This window comes from Bubalus bubalis, chromosome 21 (genome assembly GCF_019923935.1).
Source record: "Bubalus bubalis isolate 160015118507 breed Murrah chromosome 21, NDDB_SH_1, whole genome shotgun sequence".
Lineage (NCBI taxonomy): Eukaryota > Metazoa > Chordata > Mammalia > Artiodactyla > Bovidae > Bubalus > Bubalus bubalis.
Window position 1 is genome coordinate 51,230,548 of NC_059177.1, and position 22,144 is coordinate 51,252,691.

The 22,144-nt window shown below is 46.5% G+C and overlaps 1 protein-coding gene and 1 non-coding gene across 2 annotated transcripts in view; both read left to right on the forward strand.

Annotated features, from left to right (window-relative positions):
• PFKFB4 (6-phosphofructo-2-kinase/fructose-2,6-biphosphatase 4) overlaps positions 1 to 22,144 on the forward strand; it is a gene marked incomplete in the record, with an annotated part of 32,173 nt that overhangs the window by 3,437 nt on the left and 6,592 nt on the right. Inside the window, 6 exon segments of the mRNA XM_044933749.2 lie at positions 4,343 to 4,409; positions 6,923 to 6,997; positions 7,361 to 7,417; positions 8,088 to 8,209; positions 9,984 to 10,191; positions 10,717 to 10,863. Of these exon segments, the coding sequence (XP_044789684.2) occupies positions 4,343 to 4,409; positions 6,923 to 6,997; positions 7,361 to 7,417; positions 8,088 to 8,209; positions 9,984 to 10,191; positions 10,717 to 10,863 (676 nt within the window).
• Positions 3,140 to 3,212, forward strand: TRNAE-CUC. The gene has a single exon. It is a non-coding gene; the product is annotated as a tRNA-Glu (tRNA).

The window sequence follows — 22,144 nt, forward strand, 5'->3', positions numbered from 1 at the left end:
CATGAAATTAAAACACTTACTCCTTGGAAGGAAAGTTATGACCAACCTAGATAGCATATTCAAAAGCAGAGACATTACTTTGCCAACAAAGGTCCGTCTAGTCAAGGCTATGGTTTTTCCTGTGGTCATGTATGGATGAGAGAGTTGGACTGTGAAGAAGACTGAGCGCCAAAGAATTGATGCTTTTGAACTGTGGTGTTGGAGAAGACTCTTGAGAGTCCCTTGGACTGCAAGGAGATCCAACCAGTCCATTCTGAAGGAGATCAGCCCTGGGATTTCTTTGGAAGGAATGATGCTAAAGCTGAAACTCCAGTACTTTGGCCACCTCGTGTGAAGAGTTGACTCATTGGAAAGGACTCTGATGCTGGGAGGGATTGGGGGCAGGAGGAGAAGGGGACGACAGAGGATGAGATGGCTGGATGGCATCACTGACTTGATGGACTTGAGTCTGGGTGAACTCTGGGAGTCGGTGATGGACAGGGAGGCCTGGCGTGCTGCGATTCATGGGGTCACAAAGAGTCGGACACGACTGAGCGACTGATCTGATATGATCTGATCTGATACCTTTTCTATTTTTTTTAATTCTACCTTTTCAGTCACATACTACACACGGGCTTAGGGACACTGGGATGTTCTCTCTGACACTGACGTGTCCACTAGTTCCGTTCAATTCCGACCCTTTCTAAATGGTGTTAGCATGAGTCAGTTCCCACAAGTAAGGGCTCAGTCCCTCAAAATTGAGCCAGCTTCACACACCAGTAACGAGTCTCAGGGCCCAGCACCGTCACACCCTACCAGCACCTCATCTTTTCAACCTGGAAGTGCTTTGACTCTCCTCATTCAGTTCATCTTCAGCACCCACCTCCTTTCCTGGAGGGTGGTGGTTAGGGCTAAAGTTCCTCATCACTTTCTGTGACCAGCTCCATGCTAAGGCTGTCTAGGGGCCCCATCCTGAATCACTTCATTAGCATCAACTCAGGTGTGATTGGAAGAGGCTGCTTATGAATGACAAAAATCACTCCTGTCACTTACGGAATTCCAAGGGTTTTAGGAGCTCTGTCAAGAACTCCGGACAGAGACCAGATGTATTTATCATATCATACCACAGAGACCCCCTCTGCACGTGCACAACTGCACCCCTAAGGAATTGCTCACAGGTGCTCACTAATGACTCACCCATCACATACCCACCCATGCACATGTGTGCCCATCCACACTCACACCCACAGGGGCTCCCAGGCTGTTCCCCCCCGCATCTCCACCTGGGCCCCTTGATCCCTCCTACTAGACGTAGCCTCAACCAGAGGAGCCCCCGGAGATCATAGCCCGGACGCGGGGCTCTGCATGTGGGTGGCAAGAAATGGCCCTAGCCATGCTGAGACTGCAGAAGTGTGTCTCAGAGGGGCTTCAAGGAGCTCCGGTTCTTTATGTCTCAGCACAGAAAGAATTCTGTGAAGGGCAGAGTGAGAGAAATGATTTGTTAGACTAGGACATGTGTGAGGCTTGGTGGGCAGGTGGGCAGGAGGGTCTGCTCCCAGAATTTAGTGGGTGAAGGATACAGGAGGACACAGGCCACAAGGCAGCGTGAGAGCAGAGCTCCTTCCAGTGACCTGGACTCAGTTCTGCTCCCAGTTTCCTCGTGACCCCAGCATTCTGGTCAGCCTCTGCCGTCACGCTTGGGCACACTGCATGGTGTCTTGATGCACTCGGGGTTTACACACAAAATTCCAAGATTGAACAAACAGGAGATCTAATTTTGCTCTTACATTAGAAAAAGTATAGGTAATAGTGTTTGGGAGGAAAAATTTTTCCTTCTTGCCTTCTAGGTTCTTTGGCTGGTCTAGTAATTAAATTGACAATGACACAGATTAACAAGACAGAAAAAAAGTTTAATAGCACCTATATCTCCTGCATACATGGGAGAGGCCTAAGAAGCCCTCACCCTGAATACCATCTAAAGAGAAGCTAAAGAGAAAAGAAGATGCTGGGGGGTAAGGAGTCAGGACATTATCAGGAAATGCCCAGTGAATTAGGGTAAAGTTTTTATGCAGATTTAAATCTATGCCTTCAGGGAAGCCCTCACCTTAAAAACCATCTTCAGCTAAAGAGAAGGGAAGACATTGAGGGTGAGGAGTCAGGGGAAGTTACCAGGAACAGCTCACTGAACAAGGGTAAGATTGTTTCCCAGATTTAAATCTATGCCTTCAGGGAATTCCCTGGTGGTCCAGTGGTTAAGCTTCTGACCACAGGACCGCTGTGGGACCATTGTTGGAGCCTGATCCATCAGGGAACTAAGATTCCACAAGCTACATGGCTCTGCCTAAGCAAATCAATCAGTCTATGCCTTTAGCATTGATAAAAAGTTTCCAGAGAGATAAGGTCATCTCCTTCCTCCTGGTTCGGCAAGGGAGACACCCCTACAAATGGAGGTTTCCTTTATATTTGTAAATGTCTCTTAAAAAAGGGATCTTCCTGACCCAGGGATTGAGCCCAGGTCGCCTGCATTTTAGGCAGATTCTTTATCTCGTCTGAGCCACTATGGAAGCCCTAAAAAGAAAAAGAAAAAAAAAAGGGTAAGCTGTTCTTTTTAACCTTTTATTTTGTATTGGGATGTAGACAGTTAACATGCAGTGTTGTGATAGTTTGAGGTGAACCCCAAAGGGGCTCAGCCATGCATAGACATGTAAAAAAAGGATAACTGATTCGTTTTCTGAGCTTCTCCTGCGTCTGCAGTTTCTTAAAAATAATCAGCCTGAAAATAATCCTTCTGCCAAAGAGATTTATTTTGGGGCGGCACATTCTGCTCCACTGCATAGATAAAAGGTCAAAGTGATTTATCTATCTTTGGACCTTGTAGGAGAAATGGATAAAGTTAGAAAGATCCTTGTATGTGGCAATCCAGTTTGCAGCAATGAACAAAAAGGCTGCGGTGTTCTGAGGACAGACAGTGTAATCAGTGGTCAGCCGTGGTGAGGGTTTTGCCTTCCAGAGCCTCTGTGGACATGGTGGGGGGCCCAGGAGGCAGAGACACAGCGCCCTCCTCCAGAAGGGGTCATTTGGGGAGTTCTCGGTCCACTGAAAGAAATGCACAACTTAGAGTTATGTTTTATTTGGTGAGCAACACTGAGGACTTGGGAATTCCCTGGAAGTCCAGTGGTTAGGACTCTGCACTCTCACTGCCGAGGGCCCAGGTTCAGTCCCTGGTCAGGGAAGTAAATCTCACAGGCTGCACAGCATAGCCAAACAAACTGAGGACTTAAGCCTGTAAGATAGCCTCTCAAATAGCTCTGAGGGACTGCTTGCAGAAGTTAAGGAAGGTTCCAGGACATACAGGAGTTTGGGGGACAAAAACTAGGTAGCCCAAACATCAAGAGAGTCTGTTAAAGAACACAGACATCTCAGGTTAAGGAACCTAGAGCTTTTCTTTGAATGGAAAGAGCTAAGAGCCTGGGCTCATTGAAGTCATCCTTTTGACATGCATTTCAGCTATCTAGGTCCAGTGTCCTGTTCTTTTCCTTCCCGAGTCCTCCTCAGGGTGCACATTTGGGGGCGGCTGCAGCGGCTGAGCCTTAACGCCTGCAACATCCTTTGTTTGGTGATACAGCAGGTGGTCTCCTTGGTCCACATTTCCCTTCTAGGAAAGAAAATTGAACCTGAAGCTTAATCCTGCCTTTTAAGATGGAGGCTGCCCATACTGTCTCTGTTTTCCCACTGCCAGCTTCCCCGCCCAACACACACAAGGAAGTATCTGGTTTTCAAAGTGCTTATGTTGATAATCAAGAGAAATGTAGGACTCTAGAAGTCCTGAAGATGGCAAAATGGCAGCCTGGATTTGTATCTGATGAGATAAAAGAAAAAAGTACTGAAACATGATATTTCAAAAAGTGTTCCTGGACTTCCCTGGTGGTCCAGTGGCTAAGAATCCACCTTCCAATGCACGGGACCCAGATTTGATCCCTGGTCTGAGAAGACTCCACATGCCACGGAGAAACTAAGCTCGTGCACCACGACTATTTAGCCTGTGCTCCGCAACAAAAGAGTAGCCTCTGATTGCCACAACTAGAGAAAAGCCTGAGCAGTAGCAAAGAGCCAGCACAGCCAAAAATAAATAAATATGTATACTAAAAAAAAGTATTCCTGTTGGCCAGGAGCACATAGCCTTCCACCTACAGGAGCAGGGTTACCAAATACTGGCGGTCTTCCCGAGGAAAGAGGAACCTTGAGAAGAGAAAAGGGGCCCCAGGGGCCGTCCCCTCTCCTGGTTGGCACAGCATATGTCCCTGACCTACTCCCCTGCAGCAGCCACCAGGTTCTTGGCTGAACGGTGTGTTCTTTTCTGAAGGCAGTGCGCGCTGACAGCCCTCCGAGACGTTCGGCGGTTCCTTAGTGAGGAGGGGGGACACGTGGCGGTGAGTATAACACGCTGGCAGCATCTGGGAGTGACATGCGGGAGCCCACCTACTTCTAACCCTTTGCTTACCAGGCATCTGGAGGGGAAGGCAGGGGACGTGTGGCCCTAGACATCCCTGGGTGCCAGCCCCGCCCCCGGGAGGAAGCCTGAAGCTGCTCTGCAGTAGGAAGCCAGAGGCTGGATGGGGCCAAGAACTTCCCTCTGGGCTTGTGGTTGTGTTTGACCCTGCAGGACTTCCCTCTGAATACTCACAGGGTTGGCTACCCCACAGGTTAGGCGTGTCATGTTACTCGAGTCTTTAGCAAATGCGATTTCTCCCGGTGTGGAGAGCATCCTGCCCAGCGTTTGGTGACCATTCCGCAATCAGCTGAGTGCTGGGTAAGGGAATTCCATCTATGTGTTGGCCCCTCCAGTAAGGTGCACAAAGCTGAGCAAGGGTGTCTTCAGGAAAGGGCCCCACCCCAACCCTCTGCTGTCAAACATCGTGGCCATTTTTCCTTCCTTCTTCCTCTTGAAGGCATGCAGCCTGGAGCTCTGTCCCCAGCTGCATCTAGACCAGCTGCCCCCTAGGTCTGAGGCATAGCCGTCACCCTGGGAATTTCCTTCTCTTCCCTCCTGAGTTGAATGTCTGGCTCTTAGACCCCATGTCTTCCTTTTACTTGGTTTACTGACTTGTTTTGTTGGAGTACAAACAAGTCGCTTTCTCAGAAAGGTGCTTGGGAAGTACATTTTGTGAGACCTTACATGTCCAGAAATATCTTTTTTTTTTTTTTTTTAAATCTCACCTTTGATGGGTGGGTATAGAATTCTAGGTGGAAAGAACATTTCCTTTAAGTTTTTCATGACATTGCTCCATTGTATGATGGCTGTGGGAAAGTCTGTTGTCATTCTGATTTGTTGATCCTCCTTAAAAGTTGTATTTCCTAGGGAATTCTCTGGTGATCCAGTAGTTAAGACTCTTCACTCTCTGGTTAAGACCCTGGTTCGATCCATGGTCGGGGAACTAAGATCCCACAAACTGTGAAGTGCAGCCAAAAAAAAAAAGTTAAGATTAAAAAAAAGATTTTATCTCCTGGAGGAGCTGGGGGCTTCTTAGGCCCTTTTTCTGGAGAAGCTTTTAGGGTCTTCAGACTGATGCGCCTTACGGTGGTCTTCTCCACAATGCTGGGTCCTTGGGCTGGGGGGTTTCATCAGGAAACTCTTCTCCAGCAGGTCAGAGAGATTGTCATATTTTTACTTTGTTAAGCCACCCCCACCACTGTCTCACCATCAAGTCCTCCCTCCTCTACCACTTTCTGAGATGCTTTTTCTGGAACTCCTGGTGGCTGTATGTTAGACCTAATCCCTAACTTTGTGTTTTTTCTCCCTTACTCTCCCTTTGGCTCTTTTGTTCCACTTTCAGGGAGACTTCCGTAACATTATCTGAGAAGTGTTTGGCTGAAGTTTTATACTTTTATGGTACAATTTCCAAATTTAAAATGTCTTATTTTCTGAGTGTTCCAGTTTTTTCGAAGCCTGCTCTTGTTTTGTGCGTACTATATGGCATTTCGCGTCTCTTTAGATAATAATTGTAAGTTTTTGACATTTCCTTCTATGCTGTACCCTGTCCTCGTTTCTTAAAGTTCCTTTTATCGTGTTTGATTTAGTCTTCTTTTTTTTTTTTTTTTTTGCCTGCACCATACAGCTTGTGGGGTCTTAGTTCCCAGACCAGGGATTGAATTTGTGCCCCCTTCAGTGGAAGCATGGGGTCCTAATCAGCAGACCACCAAGGAATTCCCAGTTCTTCATTTTCCGTGTTAGAGGTTTTGCTGGAGCATTCAGTGACCCTGGTCTAATGATAAATCCCTTTATAAAAAGTGGTGCTCTAAAATCCGCTTGGGTAGGCTGCACCTGAGGATTCTGGGCAGGCCCCAGGCAGTTCAGAACCTGCCTGGAGGAGGCAGGGAGGGGTCCTGGGGCTCCACTTTCACTTCCATTGGAGCCAGTCCTTCCCTTTCCTGTACACTCTTGTCCCCTTTTGCCGAGATGCCTGTGCCCAGTTCCTGACTATCCCAGGTCTGCAAAACAGGTGTGCTCTGGTTGGTAAGGGCTTGTGTTTGCTTTCTCTGAGCCACTCACCAAGTGTCTGTCTTAAAGAAAAAAATTACGGTGACATCGCCCATCTCCTGTCCTGTTCCCATCTTATTGGGGTCTCAGGATGGAGTGGAAATAAATGTGGGTTTAGTTCTCCAGGTTTAGCTAGTTTCACTGGAAGTCTTGTTGTTCAGACATGAGCTGAGTGCCTGCTCTCCGGCTGTGAGCATGGGCACTTGCTCCTTCTAGCTTCCTTGGGGCATTTGCCAAGGAACTGGAGGACCAGCCCAGCCATGGCAGGTCTGAAGGGTACTGGCCAGGTGGGTGGCCAGGCATCAGCTGGTCTCGGTGAGAAATCCAGCCCCTGTGCTCTAGCTGTCAGTTGGCCTCCCACCTTTTCCAGGGCCAGAGGCTGAGTTAACCCCAATTTGATTCTAGGTTTTTGATGCAACAAATACCACACGAGAACGGAGAGCCACCATCTTTAATTTTGGGGAACAGAACGGCTACAAGGTGAGGACCCCCGGCTTACCTCCTCGGTTGGGCTGTGGCACTTTCAGGCCCCCTGGGGCCCGTTTGTCGGCCTCCTGATATGTGCAGGCAGGTGGGCTCCTGAGTAGATTTGCGATAATGCTTTTCTCTCCACCTGGATTTCTTTCTGGGGAAGTGGGGTTCCTGGTGGGCAAGTCCTGGGTGGGGTGGCACCTGCTGGGGGTTCCATGCCCCTTGTCCAGGCCCTCTCCCCTGAAGGAGGGCCTCAGGGCCCTGGCTGATCAGTATGGCCCTCAGTGGGTAGGGGGCTCCAGGGAGCCAGGCCCAGGGCCTTAAATGCATCTCTGGTTCCTGCCCTCCTGCCCGCCCTGGTCTTTGCCGCAGACCTTTTTTGTCGAGTCCATCTGTGTGGATCCTGAGGTCATAGCTGCCAACATTGTGGTGAGTGGTGTGGTGCGTCTGACCTTGCGGGGGACAGGAATACACCTGAGACGGCCTGTGACAGTGAGGTCCCTCTGCAGGTTGGGCTGATGGCTGGGCCAACCTTAGCTCGGTTGGTGGGGGTGGGTGGTGGGGAGGCAGTAGATCTCTGGGCTGGGTGGTCCTGGATTCCCGAGTACCACTCGTCTGGAGAGCTGTGCATTCCTTCTTCTTCGCCTCTCTTCCCCTCCCTCTCCTTCCCCTTCCTACCCTGGGTGGTAGGAGATGAGCTTCAGCCCCTAGAGGGAGGGGGAGGGTAGGGAGGGGGTGTTACTATTTTGAAGGGTAAAGAGATTTGACCCCTCACCCATATTCCCTTTTTATTTGAGAAATGAACGTCAGTGTCTGGGGAGATAGTTCAGGTGGAGAGGGGCTTCAGGGCCCCTTATCCCTCTGGCTTCACCTCCCCCTGTACCACCAAAATGAGGGACTGCAATCTCAGGATGCCCAGTAATGCTCTCTTAGCACTGGTGCGGGAGCTTGGCCCAGGGAGCCACTGGCCTCTTCCTAATGGGACCAGCCCCGTGAAGCTGGCCTCCAGCCTCCTCCCCTGGCCCCTGCCCAGCGTTGCCCTTGGTCCCCCCTGCCTGTCCTCTGGAGCTGATGCATCCTCTGTGCCTGGCTCCAGCAGCAAGTGAAACTGGGCAGCCCTGACTACATCAACCGCGATAGCGACGAGGCCGCGGAGGACTTCATGAGGCGCATCGAGTGCTATGAGAACTCATATGAGACGCTGGACGAGGACCTGGACCGGTGAGCCGGGGCAGCCCTGTGTCCTCGGCTGTGGTGGGGGCTGGGTCTGGTCCACTGGCTGCCTTCCGTGGCTCCCCAAGGTGGTGGCTGAGGGCCCACCCCAGCAGGCAGAGATGCCCTGCCCTTTGTTTCTCTCCTCGGGGTGGAGGTCGCGGCCCAGAGGTGACTCATAGAACTGCAGTTGCTTTATCTGGAGCTCTGAAAGTCAGAATTTTCTACTACACCATCATAAAATCAAGCCTGTTTTCTGTACAGAGGCATTTGCAAACAGTACATGCTCTTCTTGCGGTGTGGGTCTGTGTTTTGAGAAGGGGAACAGGGTGCCCAGGTCCTACCCACGAAGAGCTGACAGTGGCCAGTGCTTCATAGGAGTGAGTTCTGAATGGGGACAGCAGCCAGCCATCGGCAGGCTCTTTCTGTAAAGGCTCAGGTGGTAGATATTTTAGGCTTTTGGGGCATACAGTCTCTTAACTCTGACATCTAGTACTAAAGGAACATGTAAAGAAATGGGCGTGACTGTGTCCCAGTAAAACTTGATTTGCAAAACCAGGCTGAGTTTGACTAACTGGCCATAACTCCTTATAGCAGAAGTGGGGGTGGTGGTGAAGTGAATAACACTTAAGTAATTAATACCTAGTGATTAAGTTAATAACTGAATAAAGTATTACACAGTCCTTATAAATCATGCCAAAGAGACATGGAAAAGTGTATGTTATGTTCTTGTTGTTCAGTCGCTAAGCCCTTTCCGACTCTTTGCCACCCCATGGACTGCAGCACACCAGGCTTCCCTGTCCTTCACTATCTCCCAGAGTTTGCTCAAGTTCATGTCCATTGAGTCACTGATGCCATCCAACCATCTCATCCTCTGTCGCTCCTTTTCCTTTTGCCATACGTTATGTAGCATTAAATAAAAAGGCTGGAATATGAACTTGTACTTGGGTCACTTGTAATTATGTATGAATCTTTAATTACACACCAAGGAAGTCAAGCGACTGTTGGAGAGATGGTGTGTGGGCTGTCGGACAGTCCTTGGACTGGCAGTGCATCTTCTTGGCGAGGCTGGCACTGTTTCGGTGCTGCTGCCCCGCATCTGTGGTTCTGCTGGTCTCCCCAGCACAGCATTGTTCCTGTGGCCCTGCTGTCCAGGCTGCAGGGCTGCATGGTCCAAAGCAGGGAGTGTGGTGGAGCTGGGCTTATCAGCTGCTGCCCTTAGTACCATCCTCCTGTGCTGCTTGTCTCATCTACCTGCTGGCTGGCATGGGATGGCACGGGTGCTGGGCACACACAGATGACATGGGCTGGATTCTAGGGGGAGAGTTCACTGGGGGAGGGAAAGGCCAGGTCAGGCCCATGGATGGCTGACCTGGAAGACTGGAAGTGAAGTGTGTTTGCCAGCTACTACCGTCAGGTCAATCGTGGAAAAAACTGTCTCCTGCTCACCCTGCAGACAGTGCCTTGAGAGCTCAGAGGTAGGCAAGAGGGGCCCGGGGACATAGAGCAGCAGTGAAAGTCCGGATGTGGTAGGACCGACCCCTCTCTTGGGCTGTCACCTCTTGTGAGCATGCTGAGCGCGGGGCACCTCTCACCCGGTTTGTCTGTATGTCACGCGTGTCATGTGGCTTCCGCCGCACCCCTGTTGCTCGCACACCAGCCGATGGTCCAGCGTGTTGTGGTCTCAAGCCTGGCGGGGTCAGAGGGGAAAGGCTCTGGAGTGGGCAGGGCATACCCTGGAGGACCCGGGTCTCACTCACCTCTCCCTGCCTTCTCTGGAAAGGGATCTGTCCTACATCAAGATCATGGACGTGGGGCAGAGCTACGTTGTGAACCGCGTGGCTGACCACATCCAGAGCCGCATTGTGTATTACCTCATGAACATCCACGTGACGCCCCGCTCCATCTACCTCTGCCGGCATGGGGAGAGCGAGCTCAACCTCAAGGGCCGGATCGGCGGGGACCCAGGGCTGTCCCCCCGGGGCAGGGAGGTCAGTGCTTGCACTTGTGTGTGTGTGTGTGTGTGTGTGTGTGTGTGTGCGCCCGCGTGTGCGCATGTGTTGGTGAGGGACTCTAGCTAATGTGCAATCCAGTCTGGAATGTTCCCATTACATAGGGAAGGTCACCAGGCAGATGCCTGGATCTCTGGCTTCCATAATAGCTGTTGCCATCTGAGCGCCTTCCCTGGAGTGGCATGCCACTGTGGGAGTGAGCTGAGTGCCCGCAGTATGGGTGATCCTCTGCCACAGTCCAGGGAAAAAATTGAAGCCTTGCTGGGAAGATGGTCCCGCCTAGGCACATGGTTTGGGGGAACTGATGGGCCTCAGCTGGAACTAACTTCAGGGTCTGGGAAGAATGCACAAGGACCGTACTTGTGGGAGTGGGGGTCATCAAGAATTAGTTCATGTGTTTTGTTTATTTTTTACCACACCGGCTTTCTCTGAGGCTGGGCCCCATGGACTCTTTGAGGGCATCCCAGAACCTGTCCATCTGAATTTGCTTCTGGTGTGTTTCAGTTTGCCAAGAGTCTAGCCCAGTTCATCAGGGATCAGAACATCAAGGACCTAAAGGTCTGGACAAGCCAGATGAAGAGGACAATCCAGACGGCCGAGGCCCTGGGTGTGCCTTACGAGCAGTGGAAAGTTCTCAATGAGATTGATGCGGTAATTGACGTCTCTTCCCTCCCCTGCCCAGGTCTATTGAGCCCATGTGCCACAACTGCCGAAGCCTGAGCGCCCCGAGCTGCGCTCGCCCAGAGTGATGACATTGAGGGTCAGAATGACAGTGCTGAGGGTCAGAAAGAATTTTTTGTTTAACATGTCATCATTGATTATGGTTTTGATTCATCCCTCCCTTCTTCCCTGCTTTTGCATATAATTATCTAGAGGTACATGGTGAAGATATGATGTGTGCATATGTTGTGAAATAAGTGTCAAAGTTCACTTAACATCCATCACCACATAGTTACAAACTTTCTTTTTCTGGTGATGAGAACTTTCAAGACATACTCTCTTAGCAGTTTTTAAATATATGATACGTATCATTAACTGTAGTCACCATGCTGCACATTACACTCCCAGGACTTACTTATAACTGGAAGTTTACACCTTCACCCATTTTGCCTGTCAGCTGGCTTCTCATCCCTTTAATTTCACTTTCAAGTCAACAAAACCTCCAAGGGAAAAATGATGCCATGTACCAGGTTCATCTCTTCGGGCTTCCCTTCACTTCAGGATTTTGACCTCTCACGTCTTTTTTTTAGACAAGTGATTTTCTTTCTTTTTTTTTAAACTATATTTCCTTTTTTATTTTCGTATTTTTGCCTGCACTGGGTCTTCGCTGGGCTTGTGGGTTTTCTGTTTGCGGAGAGCGGGGGCTCTTCCCTAGCTAGTGCTCAGGCATCTCATTGCAGTTGCTTGTCTTCTTGAGGATCATGGGTTCCGGGGCGCTCAGGCTTCGGCAGTTGTGGCACGTGGGCTCAATAGTTGTGGTGCACAGGCTTAGTTGCTCTGGAGCATGTGGGATCTTTCTGGACCAGGGATCCATCTGGTGTCCCCCTGCATTGCACAGCGGATTCTCAACCACTGGGCCACCAGGGAAGGCCCCTCAGGTCTTCTTTGCCTCATGGCTTTGTGATGATATCAAGCAGATGTATTTATTTGTTTCTGTTTGGCTTTTCCAGTCACTCTCAAGGTGAGGGTTAGTCTAAAACAAGCTAGTCTACCATTGCCTGATGTGGAAGTCTCTAAGATCATATTTGACTCTTACAGAGATCACCCCACCGGATAGAATTATGTTGCTGGGATGAGGTGAGAGGAAAAGCTGGAGGAGGGAGACTAGTCAGAGGTGCTTGATGTGTCCTGATTAGGTGGTGGATCTGGAGTTTGGGTGGTGGCAGTGAAAGAGGAGTAGAGGACTGGGGGGTGTTTATCACATATTTATGTGAGCCTGTGCCATGCTAGGGTCTCCCAGGTGGTGCTAGTGGTAAAGAACCTGCCTGCCAGTGAAGGAGAATTAAGAGATGTAAGTTCAATACCTGAGTTGGGAAGATACCCTGGAGGAGGGCATGGCAACCCACTCCAGTAGTCTTTCCTGGAGAATCCTGTAGACAGAGGAGCCTGGCAGGCTACAGTCCATGCAATCGCAAAGAGTTAGACATGACTGAAGTGAATTAGCACACACACACGCTATGCAAGGAACTGGGCCAGATGCTGGGGATCTAGATCCAGGTGAAGAGATGGAGGCTGATGATACCCTACCAGGGATGTAAAAAGGAAAAACACATCCAGAATGGCTCCAGATTTCCAGCCACTGGGAAGGGTCCTGGGGCAGGGAAGGTGAGGCGCTCACCTGAGGGCACGAACTATGTCTAATCTATTCACCACTTCGCAGGTGCTCAGTAAGTAGGTAGTGCATGAGAGGAAGATGGTACGTTCTTGGGAGATGTTCCATGGCAGATACCCAGGAGACAACCTGATCTCTAAGGAGAGGTGGGGCTTGGGTATATCCGCCACAGATATGGTGCTTGAGACTGTGGAATGGATCAGGTGGCTGAGGGAGGTGAAGTGGGACCCAGGACAGAGCCCAAGGGAGCCTTGGTGTGTAAGGGGCTGTGGAGGAAGCTATGGATAGGTGTCCAGTGAGGTGGAAGGCAAACCAGCCTGATGAGGGTCATGGGAGTCAAGGCAGAGAGGAGGAGGCCATGGTCAGTGGGGTGAGATTCCATAGGAAAGGGCAATGAGGCCAATCTCCAAGCTGTCTGTTGGGATGTCATAACAAGACCACTGGGAGTCTTGGCATGAGCCTAGTGGGCTGTTGCCCAGTGGGACTGGATGGGGAAATGAGTGGGAGGCAAGAGGCTCAGAGTCAAGGGATACTTGGCCGTGTGTAAGCTGATGATGAGAGGCTGGTAGAAAGGGAGAGAATGAGGACAGGAGGCCCTGAAAGACAGCAGTGAGCGAGTCAATGCCTAGGCAGGTTGATAAGAAGTCCGGGGTCCCCGAGGAGAGAGGGGTCTGGGGTTCTCAAGGAGGAGGAAAGGACAAGCTTTTTTTTTTTTTTCTCTACATTCTTTAGTCTTAGTCACATAAAACGTTTGTTTTTTTTTTTTCCTTTAAGCGGGAAACTGATGATTACACAACTCAGTTTACTGTATCCTGTTTGAGGACAGTTTCTCCTTCCTGAAAATCTTCTGACTAATCCTGATATCTTAGAATGTATATTATGGGAGTGGGTCTGGTAGGATCTTTCTATTGTTAAATTCTAATCCTGTTATCCTAAAATGTAAATTGTGGGAGTGGGTCTGGTAAAATTTTTTAAACTTGAGACATTCCTTTGCTTTATTGTAATAACTAATTTAAAAAGTATATAACTCCCTTGCTAACACTAGCGAGGGGGGCATTCTTCATCCCCCTTCTGAGTCTATGTCAGAAGCTTTCTCAGTTCCTTTTCTTACTTTAATAAAACTCTGCTACACAAAAGCTTTTGAAGGATCAAGCTTGGTACGTGGTCCCAAAGCTAAATCTTCTTCCTCGAAGATCAGGAATCCAGCATTGGTCACTGTAAGCTATAAGCAGAGGCCCAGTTTCCAGGATATCAGGAACTGAGAGGGATGCAGGTGGTCAGAGTCCTGTCTCAGAACCTCATGCAGGTTTCACTCAGGAGTGAAAAGAAGAAGTTTCCCAGGGGAGTTAGCCAAGGGAGTGAGTTGGCTGGTCTGGAGAGTTTCTGTGGTGCCCTTGTCTGTGTCCTGGGGGTGGTCCTCCAGCCCCCAGAAGTTGTGGAAAAGGCAGAACGTTCATTCAGCATGCGAGCTGGTTCCATTGTGTCCATGTGGCTGAGATGGAAGCATGTGGGCCAGAGAAGGTGAGGAGTAGGGAGGAAGGTGATGAAGCCACATGCCATGGAATCCATCCCTGCTGGAAAAGATGGGGAATGGGAACAGGGGCATCTGTGGCATTGTGAGATGGGAGAGGCCACAGGCCCAGCATTCCTGTGGGGTGCCAGGCCAGGGAGGCTGACGCTGGGCTGTTAACAAGGGACAGCTCCATGGTGGTCCAGTGCGTAGGACTGCCAACTTTGACTGCAAGGGGACATGGGTTCAGTCCCTGGTGAGGGAACTAAGATCCTGCAAGTTGCACAGCATGGTCAAAAAAAAAAAAGGTAGAAGCCAGTCACTGATTCTGCCCGTACTCTACTCCAGGGAAGGGAATGAAATAAGAGCTTGACTCACTGGGAGTCATCTTAGGGCGCGTCGTGTCCCCACCTCCGTGTATCCACCATCAAGCTTTTACAGTATAGGCAGGGCCTCATTATATTGTACTTTGCTTTATTGCACTTTGCAGGGACTGCTTTTTACAAATTGAAGGTTGATGGCAACCCTTTATCCAGCAAGTCTACTGGCTCCATTTTTCCAAAAGCATTTGTTTGCTTTAGTATTTCATGCTCTTCATTATTATTATTACATTTGTTATGGTGATCTGTGACCAGTGATCTCTGATGTTTGTACTAGGACTTGCTGAAGTCTTGGGTGATACTTAGCAATTCTTTTTTTTTTTGGAGATAATTTATTTTTTAGTTAGGGTATGTACATTGTTTAAAACATAATACTATTGCACACTTAACAGTGTATAATGTAAATGTAACTTTTATGTACGTTGGGAAACCAAAAAATTCTCGTGACTCACTTCATTGCAGTGATCTGGAGCCACACCCAGAGTATCTCCAAGGTATAGCTGTAATGGCTATTTTATCATTTCCTGTTTATCTCTCCATCCCTGAGTCATCTGGAGAGTTTATTTTATTCAAACTTTATTTGTTCATCAGAGTAAGTTATATATTAGAACCTGATGGTGGAGTCATCTCAGTGTCAGGTGTTATTACTGCTGTTCCCGTCCTTTGATATTGCGCAGTTTTTATTCTTAATTAGGTGTGTCAGAGGTTAGTCACGTATTGAAATTTTTATTTCCAAAGAACCAGATCTCACATTGTATCAGTTCTATTCTTTTTCTATTTTTTAGTTCATTTATATTTTGCTTTTATGTTATTTTCGTTTTCCTTACTTTCCTTCTAAAGTTTATTGACTGACGTGTTTATTGTCTTTCTTTCTTCTTCAATAATGAAAGCATTTAAGGTGATTCTCTGGTTGATTTATGTATTTATTTGGCCATGCCGCACTGCTTGCAGGATATTTGTTCCCTGACCAGGGGGAGTGAAGCGGGCCCTGTGCAGTGAAAGTGTGAGGTCTTCACTGTGGACCTCCTGGGAATCCCCATGGTTGACTTTACTATGCTGCAATCCAAGGAGGTGACCTGTAATTCAGCCATTGGGAATTTTTAGAGGCTTTCTTTATGGCCTAGAATATGGTAAATTTTTATAAATATCTCATTTGAAAGGAAGGTCTGTTGCCTGTTAGTTGGATACAGTATCCAAAAAATGTCCATTATCCAATTATATGGAAGAATAACAGGGTGTGTGCATGTGTGTGTGTGTGAAAGATAATGAAGCTTTCTAAGTTTTAGAGTCTTAAATTGAAGTATTCCAGAAGAAATGGAATCATGTCTGGCATTTTCTTGAAAGTGATTTCTTTCAAAACCATTTCTTCAGAATTGGCTAGAGAGAAGGAAACAAGTATAAGTTTAGTTGAAACAAGATTAGCTTTGTGGTATTAACATTTATGGCTAAGAGATGCATGCATGGGTGTATTAATTTCAGCTTCTTTCATTATATCATTCACATTTTCTGTCTTTTTTTGGTCTATTTGATCATCATAAATCAATAGTTGTTAAATATACTTATTATAATTTTGCTGATTTTTCTTGCATTTTCAAGTTTTATTTTACCTTTTCTTCTGTATATATTTTGATGTTTTATTATAAAGTAATTTAAATTCATGACTTAAGAATTTGTGGGACATAAAGAGAAGCAGATGACCACTCTAATTAGGTTAATTCAGGGAAGATTTATAAAATATTTATATATTTATGAAAAGATTTATATATACCATTTTGCAATGGTAATGGGCAGGATATAGAAGCCTTGAAACAACAGGGACCATTGCTTCCCTTGGGTAGAAGAGAGAGAAGATACAGGATCCTGGGGGCAGGGAGCAGTGAGGAGAGGGCAGCCTGGTAGGATGGACCTTGGGTGAGGGCCTAGACTGCTGAAAGCAACATCTATAAGAGGGAGTCAGAAAAAACATCTCAGCCTGACTCTCCTCCATCCTGTGACCTCCTACCAACGTTCCCCGTGGCCTAGCCCAAAAAGAAATTAGTGGCCACGGGAGCCTTGTTGAGCCTTGTTGACGTCAGTCCCCTGGGGCAGAGAGCAGGTAGAAAAGTCAAAAGATGTGGAGTGGCAAATGAGAGGAACCAGCAGAGCCTTCCTTCTGTTTGAGCATTTAAAAATGCTGTCCCATTGTCTTCTGGGTCACGTTGTATCTGGCACGAAGTTTGCTGTCATTCTCATCTTTGTTTTGTATACAATGTATCTTCTTTTACTCTATTTTCTGTTTATTATTGATTTTAAGTAATTGGATTATGATATGCTTTGGTATGTTTTACTTCATGTTTATCCTGCTGGAATTCATTGAGATTCTTGGATTTCTGGGTTTCTAAATATGAACTTTGAAAAAAAAAATTGAGCCCTCATGTCTTCAAATACATTTTCTGCCACCCTGTCTCCTACTCTGGACTCCAACAACATGTATGTTAGACCACTTGGTATATGATTGCACAGGTCATCGCGCTTCTGTTCACTGTTTCTCAGTCTTTTGTTCTTTCTGAACTTGCGCTTGGGTACTTTCTATTGCTGTGTCTTCAGGTTCCCTTGTCTGTACTTCTGTTTTTATTTTGTTCTTTTCTGTGTGTCTTCTATTTCTTTCCTTGTGATGTTCTGCTCTGCAATCCAGAAGTGCCTGTGCAGTAAGTTGCAGCAGTCGAAGGCTCCTTGTGGCCCTTCTGGAGGATCACAGCCCTGCTCTGCCTGTTGTCTCAAGTCTACAAACAATTGTTGCATGATTTTGTCCGTTTTCATTTGTTTTGAATTGTTCATGTTGGACCCAGAGCAAATGTGGTACCAGTTACTCCATTGTGGCTCAGCCTTCATTTTGGATAGTTACTGTCTACTATAAAATACTTTTTGCATGGATTTATACTTTGACCAAATTGAATATTATCATTCTGATGTTCTTTTTCCATTTTTTTTTTGTAAAATGCAAATAGCATAAAACTTATCATCTTAACCACCTTTTTAAAATTTTTTTTGGTTGTGCCATGTGGCATGCCAAATCTTAGTTCCCTGACCAGGGATCAGACCTGTGCCCCATGCAGTGGAAATCTTAACCACTGGACAACCTGGAAAGTCCCGATCACCATTTTTAAACACACAGTGCAGTGGTATTAAGTACATTCATAATATTCAATCATCACCACTGTCCATCTCCAGAACTTTAACAAGTATATATTTATTTTATTTTTATTTAATTTGGCCGCACCAGTTCCCAGTTGCAGCATGTGGAATCTTTAGTTGTGGCATTTGGGATTTAGTTCTCTGACCAGGGCTTGAACCCAGGCCCCCTGCATTGGGAGCACAGAGTCCCAGCCACTGGACCACCAAGAAAGTCCCTCTAGAACTCTTCACCTTGAAAAATGGAAACTCTGTACCCATTAAGCAATAGCTCCCATTTTTCCTGCCCACTCAGCCTCCAGTACTCTTGCCTGGAGAATCCCATGGATGGAGGAGCCTGGTAGGCTGCAGTCCATGGGGTAGCCAAGAGTCAGACACAGCTGAGTGACTTAACTTTCACTTTTCACTTTCATGCATTGGAGAAGGAAATGGCAACCCACTCCAGTATTCTTGCCTGGAGAATCCCAGGGACGGGGTAGCCTGGTGGGCTGCCGTCTCTGGGGTTGCACAGAGTCGGACACGACTGAAGTGACTTAGCAGCAGCAGCAGCAGCCTCTAACAACTACCATTCTCTTTTCTGTCTCTTTGATTCTGTCTGTATGATTTTTCTGTCTCTAAGTGTATCACATAAGTGGAATCAGATAGTATTTGTCTTTTTGTGACTGGCTTTTTTCACTTATCATCGTGTCCTCAAGGCTCATCCATGTTGTAGCAAATGTCAGGATCCCATTCTTAAGTTTGAATATCGTTCCGCTGTATGTGTATATCACATTTTGGTATCCATTCATTTTATCTATGAACATTGGGGTTGTTTCCACCTTTTTGCTATTGTGAATAGGGCTTCTAAGAACATGGGTGTGTAAATATCCCTTTGAGACACTGCTTTCCTTTCTTTTTGGTACATATGTAAAAGTGGAATTACTGGATCATGTGGTAATTCTGTTTTTATTTTGTTGAGGAACTGCTGTATTTTTTTCCACAGCAACTCCACCTTTATAGATTCCTACCATCAGTGCACAAGGGTTCTGATTTCTCCATATCTGTGCCAACACTTGTTATTTTTCTGGTTTTTTTTTTTTTGACAGACAGTTCTGATGAGTATGAGGTGCTATCTCATTTTGGTTTAAATTTGCCATCCTTGCTTTGCATCCATATATTTTGGCTATACTTACTCCCTTTTATTATTTTTTAAAAATCTATTTATTTTAGTTTTGGCTGTGCTGTGTCTTTGTTGCTGTGCCAGCTTTCTCTGGGCTTCCCCTGTAGCTCAGTGGGTAAAGGATCTGCCTGCAGCGCAGGAGACGGTAGTGAGTGGGGTTCCTCTGTGTTGCAGTCCTCGAGCTTCTCGTCGCGGCGGCGTCTCTTGCTGCTGAGCACAGGCTCTGGGGTGCGCAGGCTGCAGCGGTTGCAGCATGTGGCCTCAGTAGTGACGGTTCCCAGGCTCTGGAGCACAGGCTCAGTAGCTGTGGTGCCTCAGTTGCTGGTAGCTTAGTTGCCCTGCGGCATGTGTGATCGTCTCAGATCAGAGATCGAACTTGTGTCTCCTGCGTTGGCAGGCGGATTCTTTACCACTGAACCACCAGGGAAGCCCCACTCCTTTTTATTTTTAACCTCATTCTGTCATCTCTTTAGATGGAAGGGCCATATCTTTGGTTTATTTTTTGACCTGAGAACTTTTTTCATTTAGGGATCTAAACCCATTTATATTTATTATTACAGTTGCTGTCTTTGTCCGTTTTTTTTACCCAATAGCTTGCAAATTTCTCTTCATTTCATTTTTTTCCCCCTATATAAACATCATCTTTTCTGTGATTTGGAAGGCAAGCAATGGTTTTTATTATTCCAATGTTCATTACCTACAGCTTTTCAAAGACATTCTTAAGTAGAATTCTTATAAATAAAGGAATAACTAAAATATACTTATCAAAATTAGTAACAGGAAAACAATCTTGATTCTATTGGGAATTATGAGAATGTATTATTTCTGTTTGTTTCCATCTGCTTTTTTTTTCTTCATTACTGTAATTGGGCAGAGTATAGCATCATGGTTTTATTTTTTTTTATCTGTTTTAGCTCTTCTTCTTCTTCTTTTTTTTTTAATTGTTTTTAGTGCGTGTGGGCTGTCGCTTCAGTCGTGTCTGACTCTTTGTGTCCCTATGGACCGTAGCCTGCCAGACTCCTCTGTCCATGGGATTCTTCAGGCAAGAATGCTGGAGTGGGTTGCCATTCCCTTCTCCATGTTTTAGCTCTTTAGAGTTGATGAACTCTTTTGAAAGAGTAAGCAATTTTTTGGACCCATTTTATAGGTTCTTTAACCCATTTTGTGGGCTTTCATCAGTTATGGTTGGTGGAAGTTTTGGGAGGTTTCCAGCCCCGACTTCTTTCTCATGCAGCTAACAGCTCCCTGACTCAGGTGAGAGATTTGATATGTACCTTTCAGGGACATGAATATGGCTGTAACACTTGGTGTTGCAGAGAAGCCTTGATTTTTCTTTTTTCTTTGGAGTTAATCTGATTATTTTCTTAGATGCTCTGGATCCCCTTCTTTATCTGTAGTTTGGAAACTAGTCTACTGATAATATCTATGACCTGTTAGTCATCTCTTCATGGTTGTTCATTTGTTCAGTTGCTCAGTCATGTCCGACTCTTTGCGACCCCATGGATTGCAGGACGCCAGGCTTCCCTGTCCTTCATCATCTCCCAGAGCTTACTCAAACTCATGTCCATTGCATGGCTGATGCCATCCAACCATCTCATCCTCTGTCGTCTCCTTCTGCTGCCTTCAATTTTTCCCAGCATCAGGGTCTTTTCTAATGATCCTACCTTCAATCTTTCCCAGCATCAGGGTCTGTTCTAACGAGTTGGCTGTTCACATCAGGTGGCCAAAGTATTGGAACTTTAGTTTCTGCTTCCGTCCTTCTAATGAATATTCGGGATTGATTTCCTTTAGGATTGACTGGTTTGATCTCCTTGCAGTCCAAGGGATTCACAAGCGTCTTCTCCAACACCACAGTACAAATTATCAATGCTTCCACGTTCAGCCTTCTTTATGGTCCAACTCTCACACCCGTACAGGACTACTGGAAAAACCATAGCTTTGACTAGACTGACCTTCGTCAGCAAAGTGATGTCTCTGCTTTTTAATACGCTGTCTAGGTTTGTCATAGCTTTTCTTCCAAGGAGCAAGTGTCTTTCAACTTCATGGCTGCAGTCACCATTTGTAGTGATTTTGGAGCCCAAGAAAATAAAGGCTATCACTGTTTCCATTGTTTCCTCATCTATTTGCCATGAAGTGATGGGACCAGATGCCATGATCTTTGTTTTTTTGCTTGTTGAGTGTTAAGTCAGCTTTTTTACTCTCCTCTTTCACCTTCATCAAGAGACTCTTTAGTTCCTCTTTGGGGCCATGGCAATTAAAGCAGAGTCCTACCAACTGAACCTCCAAGGAAATGCCGAAACATTCGTATTTCTAGCAACATTCTGTTCACGATGATATATGTGTTCCCTGGGACGATAGAGGCTCCTCTATTGTCCTTCATTTCTTTCTGAGCTATCACCCTAATCATTTCTTTTGGCCACACCTGACTTGCAGGATCTTAGTTCCTTGATCAGGGATTGATCCCAGGCCCTCGGCAATGAGAACCACCAGGGAAATTCCTCCTAATAGTGCCCATCTTTTTAAACAAATTTCTAGTAACTGCCAGCAATCCTTGACATTCCTTGGCTTATTGGTGCATCACTCTAGTCCCTGTCCCCCTCATCATGTGGCCTTCTTCTTGTGTGTGTCTCCCTGTGTCTTCACATGGCCTTCTTAAAAGGACACCAGTCATTGAACCTCATCTACTTGATTATATCTGCAAAGACAATTTCCAAATAAGGTCACATTCACAGTTCCCAGGGTCTAGGACTTTAGCATGTCTTTTGGGAGAACACATTCATCTCACAATGGGTAGTTTGTATCTTTGTAAGAATTTTCCTATTTGATCTAAGTTTTCTTATTTCTTGGCATTTTATTGTTGTTCAGTCACTAAGTCGTGTCCGACTCTTTGTGACCCCATGGACTGTAGCATGCCAGGCTCCTCTGTCCTCCACTATATCCCGGAGTTTGCTCAAACTCACGTCTGTTGAGTCAGAAGTATTCATAACATTCCCTTATAATCTTTTTTGTCTCTATAAGCTTTTTAATAATATCCGTTTCATTCCTGGTTTAATAATTTGCACTATCTTTTTTCCTGTCATTCTAGTAAGACTTTTCTCTTATCTTTTCAAAGAACTAACTTTTGATTTTGTTGCTTTTCTCTATTGTCTGTTTTCTATTTCATGAATTTCTGTTTGAATTTGTACTGTGTTCTCCTGCCTGCTTTGGGTTTAGTTTCCTATTTTTCCAGGATCTTAAGGTGGAAGATTTAGATTAGTGATATGAGATCTTTCTTTTTTGATATAGGCATTTACAGATATAAATCTTCCCCTTTATATTTCCTTTTTGATAGACAACTTTGCCCCAAGGCTTTGTCTAGGGGAAAAAAACACACACACCAT